Source organism: Sinohyriopsis cumingii, chromosome 13 (assembly GCF_028554795.1).
Source record: "Sinohyriopsis cumingii isolate HCF-2022 chromosome 13, ASM2855479v2, whole genome shotgun sequence".
In the NCBI taxonomy this organism is placed as follows: Eukaryota; Metazoa; Mollusca; class Bivalvia; order Unionida; family Unionidae; genus Sinohyriopsis; species Sinohyriopsis cumingii.
In genome coordinates, this window is record NC_142973.1 from 36962607 (window position 1) to 36980558 (window position 17952).

The 17952-nt window shown below is 38.2% G+C and overlaps 1 protein-coding gene across 1 annotated transcript in view; it reads right to left on the bottom strand.

Annotated features, from left to right (window-relative positions):
- The window catches only part of LOC149785218 (cryptochrome-1-like), a 63005-nt gene that overhangs the window by 34483 nt on the left and 10570 nt on the right, over positions 1-17952 (bottom strand). The window contains exons 3-5 of the mRNA XM_089979031.1: positions 14628-14822; positions 2643-2761; positions 199-353 (exon numbers count right to left, since the gene is read on the bottom strand). Of these exons, the coding sequence (XP_089835157.1) occupies positions 199-353; positions 2643-2761; positions 14628-14822 (469 nt within the window). The remainder of the gene's footprint in view (positions 1-198; positions 354-2642; positions 2762-14627; positions 14823-17952) is intronic.

Consider the following 17952-nt stretch of genomic DNA (forward strand, 5'->3'; position numbering starts at 1 on the left):
TGTTTTATTTTAATAATGAGAAAATACATATAACAGCAAAAATAAGCTATGTTGTGGTTAGCAATTTAGTGAAAACCCCATGCAGATACAACCACCTATTCAGGGGATATAACTCCATGAAGACTTGTCAGACTCTATTACTGTTATTATTGTGTGAGGTGGATCACTTGCAATGTAAGTGCCAGCCTGCTTACTTACAGTTTTCTTCAGCATTCTTTCTAGCCTGCTAAGCCCCTCAGTCTCTCCACCTAAAAACAATAGAGGACCACAATCCTCATGAGATTTGCCAAGGTCAGCCAGGGAGGGTACACCATACTTCTTGTCATGGTCTTCACTTACTTTTGTTTTATTATCTGGAAAATAAAGATAAATGTTAGCTATTTTAAATAAATTAAAATCTATACACATAATTATGGAGACAAAATACTAAGTGCATACCTGTCAAATTGTACAGGTTAGCTGAAATTTGTATGGGTTTTTTTTGTCAGTGTACAGCCATACAACTGTTTTGTACGTTTTTTTTCTTATAAAAATTCACTTCTTTTAAAATTTTAAATGGTCTTTTCTGTTAATCCTGGTGTCTGGACATAAATTTTTTTAAAAATCAAGCACGATCCACAATCTCTTTTAGCTATGTACAAGCTCCGGTAATGCTGAAATTGGGCTAAGTTGAAGTATTCTTTTTTAACAAAATGAATAAAAATATATTATTACTGAAGAAAGTGTTTAGATTCTTATGATCCTTTTAACAAATTTCAGTTTTCCCAACTTCCATTGCACTCCAGCAAACTGAAATGTAGGCCAACGGAACTTGAAAACATGTCCATTTGCTTGTGTGGGAATTTTAGTTTATTAGGAAAAAGACATCAGTGGAAGTAAAGTCTGACTAAAACATTATAACTTTAATTTGCAGAAAAGCATTGATATAGGATGCCAAGTGTGAGATATTCCTGAAAAATGACGTATCGTTCCAAAGTTAATCGACGTCGGAACACACTACACGGTGCCATCATTAGACAATAAGACCTCGACGCCCAAAAACTAAATATCAAGTCGAGGTCTTATATTGCACGACTTGGGGTTTATGGGGGACAAATAAAATATATATAATAAATAGCCCATAATAAATCAAAAAAAGTTAATATTACACCTTGAAAATTCGTTTTTCAAAATACCTTGCACATATTTCTTTTTATACTAATAGCAACGCCTTCATTTTTGAGTTTCCCCACACCTGGATCATGAAGCACTTAAAGATGAGCTTGAGGATTATTTCATGCTGCCCGATGAGTGTGTGCCTGTATTAACAGACTATCACCAGAAAAGGAGCTGTTGTAGCTACTGGCTGGATATTATCAGCCGGACATTTAGTACTGGTGGCATCCACTTCCCAAATCTGAAATTAGTTATTCAGCAACTACTTACCTTACCTCACAACAATGCAGACCGTGAAAGATATTTTTGCATGGTGAAAAAAATACATACAGACTGTAGGAAGTCCCTAAATGCAGACACACTAGCATCATTTTTACAGTGTAAAATAAACATTGACAACTGCTGCATAGACTTTAAAACCCCTGATTACATTTTGAAAAGTGCAAAGGGTTCATGTGTTGCATATAATAATGTGTGTGTGTGTGTGTTACAACACACAGAAAATCAAAAGAATAAAAGGAAATAAAGTTTCAGAGATGTAAATAATTATGTAAATGTGTGTAAAATTAGTTCATTTATAACATTTGTTGTTTTAAAACTGTTGCTCTTATATAATGTATGAATACATAGTCTCGTGTAAGTTTTTTTTGGTCTTTGTAAGGTGTTTATTGACCTGGTAAACAGGTTTTCATCTCAACGGGTTGACAGGTATGGAAGTATTCTGCTGAACCTGCTTTTCCAACAAATATCAAGCACTGATATATCATCTTGAATGTAAATTGCCTAAAAGTTTAACAGTTCTTATGGATCTTGATGATGCTGTTGTTGCAGTGCAAAATTGACACGTATATCTTTCCCTGCTGATACAACAAAAATGCCGAAGAATATTTTCCTGCTGCAGATTGAATTCACACAGGTCATTTGATCATTACTATCGTAAATATACACTGATGAGATTCATCACTGTAAAATACCAAACTTTAATATTATCCCATTCCACACATAATAGTTTTAAAAAAAAATAAACAACAAATGTATGGGATACAATTGAGGTGGGCATGTGAATAAAATAATGCCCATATAAAAAAAAATCTCAAAATTTAACAAGAATATATTTCAAACATGTGTTATCTTCACAGTTAGATATTCTTTGCTCCTATGTTAGAAATTCAAAAGATTCTCATTCTCACAAAGGAGTGATGAAGATTGAATGAGGCATAATACGCATGTAATCACTTCTGCAAAATACAAACATAATTTTAAAACTGAGTAATGAAGGCAATTAACAAACAATTACATTTATCAACCTCATATAACCAGAATAACAGTGCCGGCTTCTAGCAAGCTCAGCCTGGAACTGTCTCCAATGTCAAGCATTTTCATGTTTACCCGCAATGTTAAATGATTATCAACATCCTTATCTGTTTTAGGTACGTTCTAAACTTGTATAATTTTGATTCAATTTACCAAATTTCTTATGTTCTTACTCATCATGACTGATGAATCTAGAGTTTTGACAGGTTTGGGAGGTGGTCCCATTTTCGACAAGATAGTCTGCAGTCTCTGGTATGTCAATGGAGGCTTCCCACCATTCTTCTCAATCGTCCTGGAAAAGGAAAACAAAAATGAAATGCAAAATGGTTCAGAGAGCAAGCACATTTGCAGCAAAGAAAGTAAATTTCATAACGTAGTAACAATTTGTACATAAATGACTGAAGAATATATACATTTCTATTTAGATGTCATCCAACTTGCAAATGAATCATCAACCATGCATCTAAAAAAGAAATCCTCAAAACCAAATTTTAAGAATCATTAGTGATGGATGCAGGGCATGAAACATTAGCACTTGAAAAACCAGAGTCTGGAGATGATCAACATTCAGAGGTCACAATTCTTCAAAATAATAACATGGAATGCTAAAAATCCTACTCATTCAAGTTCTCTTCAATATAAATGTGCCTAACATCTTTGGCTGGAATTCAATATTCCTTACTAAAATTATCCTACAGACAGCAATGTCATGAGGACAGGTAATCAAGGGCCATAACTCTTCTAAATCATAACGTGTAACACTTGAAATTAAACTAATTCAAGATTTCGACAATATAAATGTGCATGATCACTTTCACTGAAATTCAATATTCCCTAAACAAACTCTTCAATGTGATAAGGTCGACCACTTGAAAAGAAAATAATTCAAGGCCTCGTCAATACAGAACTGCATGCCAAATTTGGTTCAAATGCAGCAAAGCTTTTATTCACATTATGCTGTAGTATCATAAGTCAGAAGAAAGCAACAGGTGCTGATAACTCATGTAAATCATGTCATGGAATTATGGAAAACAAACACACTCAAAGTGTCATCAATCTGAAGAGACATGTCAAACCTGGTTTAAATTTAACAAATTTCTGTCAAGTTATTTTGTGGAAACTGATGTATGGCAGATGAGCAGTCAGGGGGCCTTAATTTGTTGTTGTTGTTTTAGGGTTAAATGCCATTTTTCAGCTCAAAATAGGCTATACATGGCAGCAAGTACAAATGGTGGAGGAAGAACTCGTGAAAACCGCTGAAAGAACAACTGATCTATGAAAAGCTACTGGCAAGCTTTCTCACATACCCACAATGGCCAAACCTGAGACTCAAATCCATGCAGACAGAGGCATTTAATTTGTAAAAATGAGACTAAATCCATGCATTTCAGAGACAATCTTCATACCCATATATGTGACAAAAACAGGACAACAGATCAGTAGATATAAAAAAATTGATATTTGATTGGCTTTGAAATCAGTAGATTTCTGGCTGACTATCTCATAGTTCACTGCAAAGATTGTTTTTTATAAAATCCGTAAGCAATTTTAGTTTCCTGCCTTGTGTCCACTTATGACATTCATTGTGATATGTAGGTTTTGTGGGGGTAAAACTAATTTTAATTATGAAATACTTACCTGCCACTATTGTGATGCAAACCTATTTTCACACTGAAAACTCACTGTCCATTCAATGTGAATACATCCTTCCACAGAGTGGAGACAAGTCAGTGTGAGTTTTTACATACCACTACGCATGTCAAATGGTACCTATTACCTGTCATCTTTTTCACAGACAACAATTAAGCAAGATATCAGAGGAGGGTGAAAAAAAGGCATTGGTCAATAATGGCAAGTAAGTATTGCATAATAAGTTTACACCACCACCACCCAAAAAACTACATTTTAATAGCAGCAATTACTAATCCTGCTGCTGATGTGTAGCTGAATTTGTCAGTCAGGTGGCTAGACTGATGCTCTCATCAAAGTGATCAAAAACAGAGAAAATGAGTTGTACTGATCAGTTATGGAGAAGCCCGTCTATCGAAGGTTGAAGTCCCTCTGAGCAACATGTTGTGCCATAACAAAGGGCCCCAGAGAGAAAACAAAAACGTGATATGGAGTAACCCACTGTTATGGTGATCGACCTCCATAATGGGAGGGCACAACCAATGGTTGCGGTGCTCCACTTCTCTAATGGGACAGAACAACCTGCTGTCAAGGTTGCAACCCACTGCTACAGTGCTCAATACATCCTTAATGGGAAGTTGCAACCGTCTGTAAACCAGAAACAGAAAGTGTCAGCAGACAAGGCTTGAATCTCACTTCTTCATCTTGCAGAAGCTACAGTGAGTATAAAAACAGTCTGTGTGTGAGGTTCTGAAAGAAAGCTTCACTCAATGGTTCATACAGAACTTGGTTAATGACCATAACACACAAGAAAGATTCGATCTGGGCATAAGAGAATGGAAGACAGGTCTCTGGAACTCAAAATAATAAGATTGGCAATAAGTGAATCTGAAGAGATTCCATGCCTTGAGAGAATTTATGTGTACTGAAGATGGCAGCTTGATAGCCTTTGACAGTGGATACTGAACATCTTTTGGTCTTAAAAAGTAACAAAAGAAAATCAGCAATGAAAGTTATAGAAGGGCTGAGATGATCAACACATTTCCGACTGTACCAATCACAGAAGATTCTCCATCTGACATCAAAGACCTTAGATAGAGACACTCTCCTGGCCTGAATGATGCAACTGGCATCTCAGATGGAAAACTTGTTCTGGCAGAGAGATCACTTGAGATGAGCCAGGCATGAAGGTGGATGATGTGTGGGCTGTCGTGAAGGAGAGATCCCTAGTGTTGTGACAGGAAATCCCTCCTCTGAGATAGAGACCTGGGACACTCAATAGGTTTAGGTGATCACTAAACCATGATTGTGTGTGTGTGTGTGTGATTTGGATTTTTAACATTGCTTTAACAATTTTTCAGTCATATCGCTACGATGTCTGCAGTGTGACAGTTTATAGTGATGTCTAGCACTGGGGCATCATGCCACAGACATGTAGCATGATGTCCCACCCAGTCACATTATCCTGACACCAGGCCGGCCAGTCCTAACAATAACCTCTTAATGCTGAGTGCCAAACGAGGCAGCTGTTAGTACCATTTCTGTAAATCTTTGGTATGACTTGGCCAGGGATTGAACCCATCATCTTCCTCATCCAAGGCAGATGCTCTAACCACTAGGCCATCTGAGCGGCTGAACCATGATTGCTGAGGTCACAATGGGGCAATAAGAATGATTTGAGCAGTGAAGTTCTGACTTTTTGCAGAACTTGTGGTAGCAGTTGGAAAGGTAGGAAGGCATATGTAAATAGGCAATCCCACAGGAAGCTGAATGCATCTACTGACCATGTTCTCTAGTCTGGGACAACAGATTTAAATGGGAAGTTTGTTGTTGAGCCTGGTTGCAAACAGGTCCAGTAGTCACTTCCCAGAGGGAGAACAAAGAGGGAGAATAAGGACTCTGTTACTAAGTGGTGAAGAGACCATTCTGTGAGGATGGTTCAGTCTGTGCTGGTCAGACTGTCTGCAAATACGTTCATCTTGCTCAGAATGTGGCAAACACAGATTGTGACTTTTTCTGAGCTGGCACAGATAAAGAGAAGAGGCATATGTGCCTCCATGATATTCATGGATATGCTACAACAGATGTGTTGTCTGATGAGGCCAAAACACATTGGCCCTTGTCAATGCACCCTTGCAATTGCTAGAAATACTGTTTTCATTTCTGGGTTGTTGATGTGGAGGGACAATTCGAGTCCAAGAACCATGAAGAAGTATGTGCTCTGGCTTTAAATGAGCATCCAACTGGAATCTGACAAATTGGCAAACAGATAGGAGTGGGGATTGGGTGCATGCATGGAACCCCCAGCAGGAATCTGTCTTGATTCATCCATCAAAGCAAATGGGGGCAAAACACTGGTGCTAGAGGGATCAGGATTGACACAGAATCTCTGTGTGATTTCTACCTTGCAAGAAGGAGGAACTGTAGAGGACACATATGGAAACATCATAAAAGAACCAATCAACAATGGTGTTCAAGGTTCTGAACAGGGAAAGATAAAAGCAAGCAGATAAAATGGTAAGCAGATAGCATGCTCGTAACATCTCTAGGAGACTCAAGATTCTATCTACCCAATCCAGAGGAACCCAGACCAAGGTTTGGTTCATGAGGAAGTTCATTCCCACATAAACAAAGTCTGAGATGGAACAAGTTCCAACTTTTCAAGACCCAAATGAGTTACAGTGGACCAGGAGCAAAACAGATCCTGATCAAGGGACTTAACTTGGACATTGTGAATCTGCCAGTCAATGAAATAATGGAGAAATGATGTTCCCAGGATATGGATGTAGGCCTCTACCACTCCTACATCTTCGCTAGCCAAGGTTCTGATAATCCTATCTACACCTTGACATATTGAGCAGATATTTCTGAGCTTTGGGTCTGTGAATTTCATTGGATGCAGTGGCATTCAATCAAACTTAATTGTTCAAATCTGAACACTGTTCCTAAGAGACAAGGGGAGCACACAGCTTGAATGGACTGATAAATAAGCAGCTTTCCAGTGTCAGGCCATGTTTGCACAACTACATTTCAGCTTACAAAGTATCTTTTTTTAGGTCAATTGCAGCCATGGCTTTTGGCAGAGGAACAATGCACCAGGCTACTGGTTAGTTGACATTATATACTAAGAGAGGCAACTCATGAAATCCAATAGATGTCGCTAGGACAAAGCACTAATATAGCTATTCAATCTGCCAAGGTGTAGATTGGGTTATAGGAACCTTGGCTAGCGAAGACACCACTTCTATGATCCAGGTGAAGACTCTGGGTGCGAAGCGATTCTGAATGGCAGAACCCAGAATTGAAAGCCTTCCTGGTAAGGGCAAAAACAGAGATATTTGTGGTCTGGAGGAAAACTTGGGATGTGCAATGGGGTAGCCTGAAGGTCAATGGAGAAGGACCAATCGAATGCAAGAAGAGCATTGTAGATTGAGGAGGTTGTCTCCATCTTGAAGGGTTCCTTCAAGAGAAGCTGGTTGAGTGGGGAGAGATCAATTATGATTCAAAATTTCCTGGGTGTCTTGGTGACCAGGATGATTGGGGTGTAGGAGGGAGACTGATTGTTCAAGACCTTCTTGACTTCCCCTTTCCGCAAAAAGGTGTGTACCTCTTCCCTCAATTTCACTGAATCTGACTGGGGAAAGAAAATGGGGGTCCTTGATATTGGGGGCTGTTCCGAAAACTGGAATCAATAACCCTCGCTTATGATGAAGAGGTCCCATACATCATCCATGATGCTTGACCAAGCCCCTTAGAAGAGGCCTAGTTGAGTACCTACTGGGACATGTGGGAAACAAATGCCTGACAGGAGAGGTGTTAATTTGCTCCGGCTGACTCCCTCCTCCCTGTGATAGGAAAAGATGGCAGGTTAGAGAACTTTCTTTTGGGACTGCAGTGACCTGAGTGCCATGGACCTAATGAGAGAGGTGGTGCTCTAGCAGGAGTTTAGGGATCATACTTAGGTTGCATCTGCTCAAAAGATTTGCAGATGATCCCTGAGGGCAATTTGCCTGATCTCATTTCCTGGGCAATTGTGATAGACCAGAAGTTGAGATGAAAGATCAATCTTGGTGACCGAGAAAGTCTTGAGAAGCCATGGAAAGAATGAGGCCCCCCAAAGATCCTCTCAGCTTCTAGAGGAGCAGCCCTTAGTCTTTACTGTGCAGAAAGTCTGCTGATAATGCTATGGCCACTGAGAGCTCATGCCAAGATGTCTTGGCCACAGCTTCCAGCATGCATTTTAATGCAGCTGGCTTCAAAAAGGCCTCTCTCAGCATGCTTCAAGGACGTGTCTGAGAATATGCCAGCATGTGATGCTATGGTTACAAGTAACCAGTTTTCTGCTCCATGGCATCAATTGGTTTTTGGGAAGGTGTACCCATGCTCCTGTAGAAATATCCACTTTGGCTGTGTCCAAAGAAGGAGGTTTGATAGGCCACTTCCAGGAATGTACCTGGATTCTAGAAGAAGAAATAAGGGGACTCAATTTTGAGGGAACAAAAGACCACCTCTATGTTGTCAAATGATATTTGGCTTTGTGAAAACCTCAGTGATATTTTTTCAATCATGGGTGAATGTGGGAGAAGAGGTCTGGATGAGTTGGTACCCAGAGATCTTTTCCAAAATGGAAAGGATTTTTTTTGGACTGTGTTCCTGATGGTTTGTGGCACAAGTCCAGGAGTAACAGATGAAAGTGGCTGGCATCACTATGTCCCTTGCTGGAGGGGGTATGGGAGCACACCACACCATGGTCCCCAATTCATCATAGGTACAGAGGGAAGATGAGAACATCAATCTACCCTAGATGATGTAACACCTTTAGTCCTTCCAAAAGGAAGCCACCTGGTGAGGAGGTGATTGTTGGACATGAGCTGCAGCATCACTTCAACGGTGTGAGTAAGGTCCACTAGCCAATGGGGGCATAATGAGCCAAGGGCCATGAGGTGGAAGGTCCCACATCCCATAAGGGTTCATAGGTTTAATTAGGTGGGAAGGGAGGAACACTGATGCGGCCCCCATCCCTAGTCTGAGTCCTGTGTGTCAAGTGCAAATCCTGCACTTGGTGGGATTGTGGATGGGGAAAGGGAAAAGCTCAGTCCTTGCTTTGTCCCTGTACTGTGAGGCCGATGAGTGATAGATGGAAAAAGACATTGTCTTCAACTGATTTATCACTGTGTGCATCATGGGTGTGGTGTTTTGCCTCCATCCCTAACAGAATGGGGCAACAAGTTGCAGAAGCATGATATATATATTGTGGTGCTCTACCTCCCTGATGGGAAGAAGCAGCCTGCTGATGTGGTGCTCAACCTCCCTAAAGGGAGATTGCAACCCATGGTTGTGGTGCTGTACTCTACCTCCCCAATGGGAGGGAGCAACCCGCTACCTGAGGTGTACATGTTGTTAGAGACAAGAGAAGTGTTTGTCATCTCCCAACAGGGGAAAGTCAATCAACTCCTTAACATCTAGACTCTCCTTCTGGAGGGGCTTCAACAGCCGCCAGTGATGTTTGTCCCAACATGTGAGACCTGTAAGAGAATCTGGAAAATTCTGAAGAAGAAAGGGAGGGAATATTCCTCTGGCCTTGATATGGATGTCTGGAATTAACTAGATTCCAGGAGCTGCAAAAAAGTACAAATGACTTTTCTGTGTGCACTTTGAATACTTGAGTGGTCTGTTTGGCCACACTGGCCCATAGACTGTTCTGAAATTTTCCTGTCATAAAAAAATAATGAAAGTCATCTGAAATGACTTCTTGTTGTCTTGAATCTCACCTGATCATATGCAGTGTTGTATCATGTGGACACCTGTGAATGCACTAAGAACACTATACAACATTGCCATGAAACACACCTGGTTGTATGCAGTGCTATGCCATGTACACACCTGTGTATACAAAAAGAACACGTGACGCATGAAGTAAACAACAGAGTCGACCTTGTTGAAAATAGCTGCAGTTTTTCCAATTGAAAAAGATAATTCATCTGTGAACTTTGTTTGTTAAAGAAAAATGCAAAAACATATGCAATGCCAACATGTAGCATGGGCAAACAAAAAGTATACAACGTGAAACTGAAGATTAAGAAAGCAATGTTCTCAACATTAGGCAGGGCCTTTGGTTATTTTCCTTAGAACACAAGGACTTACCCGTACCACAGTGTTATTTATATATGTTAGAAATGTGAGTTCACCTAAAATATGGAGCACAAGGTAGCCTTGGAGGCCCTTTAAAGAAGTAAGTTCTACTGGGGAAAAGGTACAGTTTCTTATAACACAGAACTGACAGCTGTAACGCTGAAACTAATAAAAAACTACAGAAGAAGACTGCTTATTTGCCGTAAGTTGCAACAGGAATAATTTCTCTAGTGATAGTTTTGGCAGATGTCTACACAGTATGGCGCCCGAGATAAAGAATGACAGGTAATATCTACCTTCTGTGCATGAACACGTGACACAGAGTGGGATGCAAAAGGTCAAATTGACTTTTCTCCACTCTGCAGGAGGATGTATTCACATCAAATAGACGGTGAGTTTTGGGCTTCAATACAGGTTAGCTGCGCAACAATGGATGGATAAGTAATTGCTGCTATTAAATATAAAGTTTCACACTTAACAGGCTCTCAAGAGTTTTCTGGTCCAGATTTTCACAATGCTATGATGCATGCAAATGTCTGGTGATTTCTTAAAAACCACTTTGCATGAAACATACAATACTAACTCAGGACCTTTGCTACTCTACTGCACACACATTTACTATGATTTCCATGCACTCTTGAATGTAACATATTTTAACTGATGGTTTATTAGCATTTTAACATGAACAGAACCCCCAAAACAAGATAAGAGCTGCAGGAAACAAATTAAAAATCGTAATGCATAATGCATAAAGCAGATGTTTCTGCCAAAATCACTTTTTGTTCTGTGTCTCCTTTTTTTTAAACTTACTCTGCTAAAGGTCAAATGATTTGTAGTCAAAGATGGACAAATTTTTACCCCTTTATTATTTAAAATGCCTCTATATATATCCTGTCAACTGTAGTGTAACTATTCTAAATCAGATCTGCAATTACTCAGAATACATCACTGCATTGGTTGTTACATTGGTGGAACAGTTCTGGTCTCCAGTAGACTGGTTATGACTAGTTTATGTAATATGTGGATAGAATGAATAAGAAGTTTGTTCTCCATTTGTTTTGATCAAAATCATACAAATACATATAGGTCTCAGTTTGTAACTACTTGCAACTGGTGTTGGAAAGGTCCCCAGAAAAGAGTGTCTGTGTGTGTTTTGGATTTTTAACGTAGCTTGAAAAAAAATTCAGTCATATCACTATGATGCCTGCAGTGTGACAGTTTATAGTGTTAGATATATCTGATTTAATTCATATTTATTTTAATTTAATTGTTTGTCAGTTTTAAATTTTTATTCTATTGTATGCTATTATAATGTTGTTGTTGTTGTAACCCCTTTCAGCACACGATAGGCTATGCATGGCGGCCAGTATTAATGGTGGAGGAAGAACCTGGGAAAACCCTGGGAAGAACCACCACCCCACCAAGAAGCTACTGGCAAGCTTTCTCACATACCCACACTGGCCGAATCCTAGATTCGAACCCACGCAGACAGAGGTGAGATTGCAGTGATATGTAATGGAGAGCGCTTTAGACCACTCGGCCACTCAGGACCCCCTATTATATTGTACATTTACTCACTGGAGATGATATTTTTCCAGAAAATTGGTTGACCTGAATCATTCTCTTTGTAAACACAAGGTGTTGATCTAAATCTTGACCTTGTTTCAGAATTTGTAGTAACCTTCGTAAACAAGTTCTACTTTATTTTAAAACGATTGGTTTTCGTCAGGGTCATTTTTGGTGTACATGACATAAACACGATCACATGCACCTCCCCCTTTTTGATTTCGCAATTCCAGTTTTTCCATTACTGTGCATTTGTTCATTTTAATAATGATGCATAGAGAGAGATTTATCAGTTTTGGGCTTTTTACACTGATGTAAAGTTATTTTGTTGAAGCCAGATTTTGAGTTATAATTTTCTTTAGATCAGTTGGATTTCAAAAGGATTAATTTTTTTCTGGAAATATTTTGAGGAGTGCTTACACAGAAATTTTGGAAAGATATTGCTTACAAATTTAATTTGGATTTCCAACACCAGAGTGACATTATTTGTATTTCTACAAGGAACTGTAGATAAGCACAGTACTGACTACAGCATACGCCATCATCATCCATCTTGGATTCTTCGTCGAGATTCAAACATGAATCAGTAGAACATTTTGTTATTAGAACTACTAAAATTTTATTCTCTGACTATTTTGGATCCTTTCTGGATTTGATTCTATTAAAAGCGAAAGTTCATATTATTGTTATTTTTACTGAATTTTTCCAGGGAAATAAATTATTCGTTAAATTTTAAAAAGCTTGTTGTTTTCACTATTTCTGTGTTACTGTTTATTCGAACCTCAACATGTAACAATAGTTATGTCTAGCACTGGAGCATCATGCTGCAGACAAGTAGCATAATGTCCCACCCAGTAACATTATCCTGACACTAGGCCAAGCAGTCCCAACACTAACCTCTTAAGTCATTGGTATGACTTGGCTGGGGTTCAAACCTGTGACCTCCTGCATCCGAGTCAGATGCTCTAACAATTTGGCCACCCCAGAAAAGAACCTTTCACATGGTTAATTTAGGTATTTAACATAGTCATCTTGTATATTTATATAACAACTGGTGGAGTAAGAGCTTGTTCTGGGCAAGTATAAAAGTTGGAATACTTGCCTGACTGGATGAAATGGTAAAGATTATCAAACCCTGCAATGGTTCCTAAGCTATGCTGGTTACAAGAATCTGCTGTAGGGGAGATGTTGGAACAAGGGCAACAACTCTGTCAAAATAGGACTTAAAAGGCACATCTACAAGTAATAGGCAATTCAACTACCAAGTGACATCCAACTATGGGTTGAACAGCTATACTGGTTACAAGAACTGTAAAGAGACAGATGGACAAGCAGACAGGTGTAAAAGAACTTCAGGAAGACATATCTATGAAAGCACATGTTTATATCCCGGTCTCTGCCAGATATACCGTCTAGTCAGTCTAGCTAGAGAAGCTGTATGTATTTATTACAATGAACACAATGGTGCATCAATCTTGTGCAATAGGAACATGTCCATAATAAAAATAGAGGCAAAACAGAGGGAGTTTGGTATTTAATATTAAGTATAACTCTGATGAAGAGCTTAAAACAACTCGTGGAAAAGGAAGATCTTAATGACATGCAGTTATCATGTTAACTGGACAATTTACATAATGTTGTCATCTGCAGCATTCATTACGGAATCTGACGAAGACTAATTGGAAATTGTCTGATGCCAGCTTATTTTAGAACAAGACTGAGTCTCATCTAACTACTGCCTCAACACTAAACCAGTAAAGCCAGCAAACAGATTTCAATCACCAGATAACTTAGAAACAAAAATGATAAATCTAAACAATGCTTTCTAAATCACCAGTCAAACTGTTAAAAAGAATTACATTATATGTTTATTACATTTATATTGTTTCTATTTAATTTTATATAATAATAATAATAATAATAATAATGAGGACTTTGTATAGCGCCTAATCTTTAGAAGCTCTAAGCTCTTTACAACATCTGATAACACCAATAACATAAAAACATATATAATGATATGATTACAAAACAAACACTATGAAATTAGAAAACATTAAAAAAAACATGCTGAAAATATTGGAATAAAGGAATAATGTATACATGTAAATCTGACCAAGTACTGATACTTTGGGACTGACTATTTGATGTTCAGATGAAAATCTTATTCTCTCACTTTATCTCATGATAAAACAAATTCCAACAAAATTTGATGGATTGAAATTTTTTACAAATCAGAACAAGAATACTTTTTCTCAAGCTGTTTGAGGACCACATTTTTTTCCTCAAACACTGTTTAGAGCTCTCAGAAAGTAAATGGTCAGTCCCTTACAGTACTGATATATTACTTTGGCAATATCATGATGTTGGTTATGATGAGGATAATAGTGATGATGATTGGAAGAAGAAAAAAAACTGCAATTATGTTGTGCTAATTACTATGTTGACTGGTCCTTTAATACTTTCATAATGTCACGATAATGTTTACTCCTGGCTATATTGAACGTTGACACAACATCTTTTCCTAGTGTCCATATGGCACTGACATATTTATGCACTGAAAAGATGTGCATGAATAAGGCTGTACTTGCATGACGATTTCTTCTTACTTCAAGGATGTAGCTGCCTAACACTAGATGCAGATGAAAATATCACAGGAGGACAATAAGCCCAATTTTCAAATAATTTGCAATTTTAGCCCCCCAGGATTATCACAGGATATGCCCATAAACAATTCTGACCTCAAGGATTATGACAGGATAACTCCATCACCCAATTTTTAAACAATTTGAAATGTTGGCCCTGGGCTTATTGCAGAACAAATACTGACTTACTTTTGAACATCATACAGGGTGTGTGAAACACATTTCACAACTTCTACGTTATATTTCTTGGCAAGTTCCTCGACTTCACTGTCCCTCTGTTTGGAATATGGCTCAGTATCAACCTCAAATGTTAGCCTTGTAACCTTCCATTCCTTAAATAATTCTAGTAATACCTCATTTGGATTACCTCTAATGACAAACAATCTGAAACAAGACAAACAGAAATGTGGTACCAGCAGAAGAATGCTCCATCAGTTAGTAAACAACTGACCAAACAACAAAATTTAACTAATGTTGTTATGCATAACCTATATTATGTTATGCCAAACCTATACTCCAAGTGGGGCAATTATCAACGTTCATTCATGTATTCATATATATATATATATATATATATATATATATATATATATATATATATATATATATATATATATATATATATATATATATATATGAATCTGTCCATGTGCCAGATAATACATATAAATAGTTAATGTAACAGAAGATCAGAAAAATATCCATGCTTTATTCCTTACAATGCTTTTGCATCATCTTTACAAATGCTCTTCAGGTGAATATATCATTTCTTTATAATATTTTTGTAAATAAACAATCTGACGTCATTGTAATATTGATTATGTCCTTGTTTTTACAGCAAGATATTAATACGGTTCCTACATATATATACCACACTTGTACACAAAATTAAATTTCTAGTGTTTGAAATGCCATGAAAGTGCATCAATGCAAAGATACAGTGTAAAAATTGATCCATACAAATTAAATTCATAATTTTTTTTATATGTCATTATGATATGAAAATGTATTATTGTATTGATACAATGTAAGAATAATCATGTTTGAATTTTTATAATGAATTGGCTTGAGTCATTAAGGTCTGGGTGTTGAGTACATATGAAATAGAGTTCCATTTCTTCAATCAAAGATTCACTGTTAGCTAATACTTTATGTAAGGGAAAGACTTGAAGTTTCATCCTGAACAGTTATGCATATCTTTACTGACTTTTAATAACCCGAGTTATTCTGTTTTTGTTTGCTGTATATGTACTGTCATTCTCTTTCTACGTTCATTTTTCATCTGACCTATGTAAAAGGCTTCACACCTCACACATATTAATTTATAAATCACCTTTCTTGAATTGCAATTCATGTCATGTTTAACTTTAAATAGCTTACCATTTTTAAATTTTATAGAGTTTCCTTCTGTTATACTGGAACAAGTTTTTCATCTGCTTGTACCACATTTGGCTGCATACATATGATGTAAACACAAAGCACGAAAGAACCTTGTCCAAAAAGGTCCAACTGGAGTTGGACTATGTCTTGCATGTCACATATTTTCTCGCTTGACAATATGTGACATGAATCATACAAGTACCATATATAAGGGTGACATGAATCATACAAGTACCATATATAAGGGTGAAATGATAAATCTATGCCATGTAATGATATGTATCAAAATAAGCAACATACAATATGATACATATTGATAAACAATAATGGGGCAGATGACTAATAATTATTACATCATTTTTCATTGTCATTGAAGATTAAAAGTTACTAATGCTGGTGGTGATGAAAATATGGTTCTTATGAAATCAAAGCCAAGAGTGAACTGTTGCATGATTCCACCTGTAGAAGGTGTCCCATACACCTGTGGCGAATACACCTTGAATCATTGGTCAAGGAAGAGGTTTAAATTAAGGTTTCAGATGGCAGCTCCTTTTGTCTAAAGAACTCGATGGATGGCTTCTGAGGGCAAATCTTGCTTACTGGCCAACTGCAATGAAACAGAAACAGTTGTAACAGGTCTGTGCTGATGATCCTTTAGATTTTGGTAAGCAAAGGTAGACATGAGTCAAAGGACGAGGGTTTCACTCTTAGCCAAAACTTCCAGCACATCTTGCAATGCAGCGCAGTTCCACAAGGCTGCCTTCAGTATTCTAAATGAAGTACCTAAGACAAGCTGACACGAGAAGCAATGATAACCAAAAACTTTCTTGTCAATAGCTTCAATGGTTTCTAGTAGAATGCAGCCACTTGAGATGATCCAGCATCAGAATGGGGAAGCTTAAGAGGCCACTAAGGGGAATGTACCTGGTAACTTGAGGCAAAAGCGTAGGTCTCAGAGTTGATGGATGAATGGACCACTCTCTCTAGTGACAAGCAATATCATGGTGTGCAAAAAACATGAAAAATTACTTCAATCATCAATTAATGATGAAGTCACATCAGAGCTGGTTGAGTTTTTGTTCCCGAGATTTTCTCCCAGCTTGAGAGAACCTTCTTAGATTGTGCACCTTGGCCATGTATAGGAGGCGGTAAACTTTGTTTACTTGTATGATAAAGGACCAGATCTCCACTTCGCTTTCATCTACAAGATAGTGGGTTTAATAAGAGGATTAAAATCAGCTTCTTCCACATCAAAACTCACTTCAGTTGATGAGAACAGACAGTGCATCATCATTGTCTAGTATGCTAAGCAAAGAGGAAAGGCTAGAAACTCCAACAGAAAGACAAGAACTCTGGTCTTTTAAAATTCCTGGAAGGCTTACATGGCAAAAACCATCCAGATTTCCTCACTGATACCAGCTGATGAGAAGATGAATGTGGTTTAGGAGTCAAATCATTAGCTTTACTCTGGGTACATAAGTCCACAGAGGCATGAAGAACCCATTCCCTTGAGGTGGTGAGCACCACATCCTGTAAGAATTCATAATCCCAATAGGCATGGGGGTGAAATTGAGCTGATCCCCTTTCCAAGTCTGAAACCTGTAGGTGTACAGTTGTTCCTTCAAAGGATATCATGGTAGAGTACAGAAACAGTATGACTTGGCCTGTACCCTGAAACTCACTGAACACTGAGGCTGTTGTTTGATAAATGGTGAATCGTGATCTGCAACATATACAAGATTACCGGTGACCAGTACCTGGTATCCCATCACCAGACATTGACCAGTGACTAGACAATAATTGGTTCCCAGTCACTGACCAGTCCCCAGGCACTGACTTGTGACCTGTTTCTCTGATCCACCACTGTGAGAGGTGTAATGCTGCTCCTCCCTCATGGGAGGATGTGATATGCTCCCCAGGATGTGAGGGGTGCAGTATTGCTCCTCCCTCATGGAAAGGTGCAACACAATCACCCAAAAGTGAGAAGAGCTCTGCAACTCCTCCCTCACAGGCTGGGAAAACATGACATACTCCTCAAATGTTCAGTCCTTCCTGAAGGTGCCTCACCTTTCTTGAAAGAGATTCATCTCATAAATTCCTGGGACCTGGGAGTGCTCTTCCAACCGGCAGAACT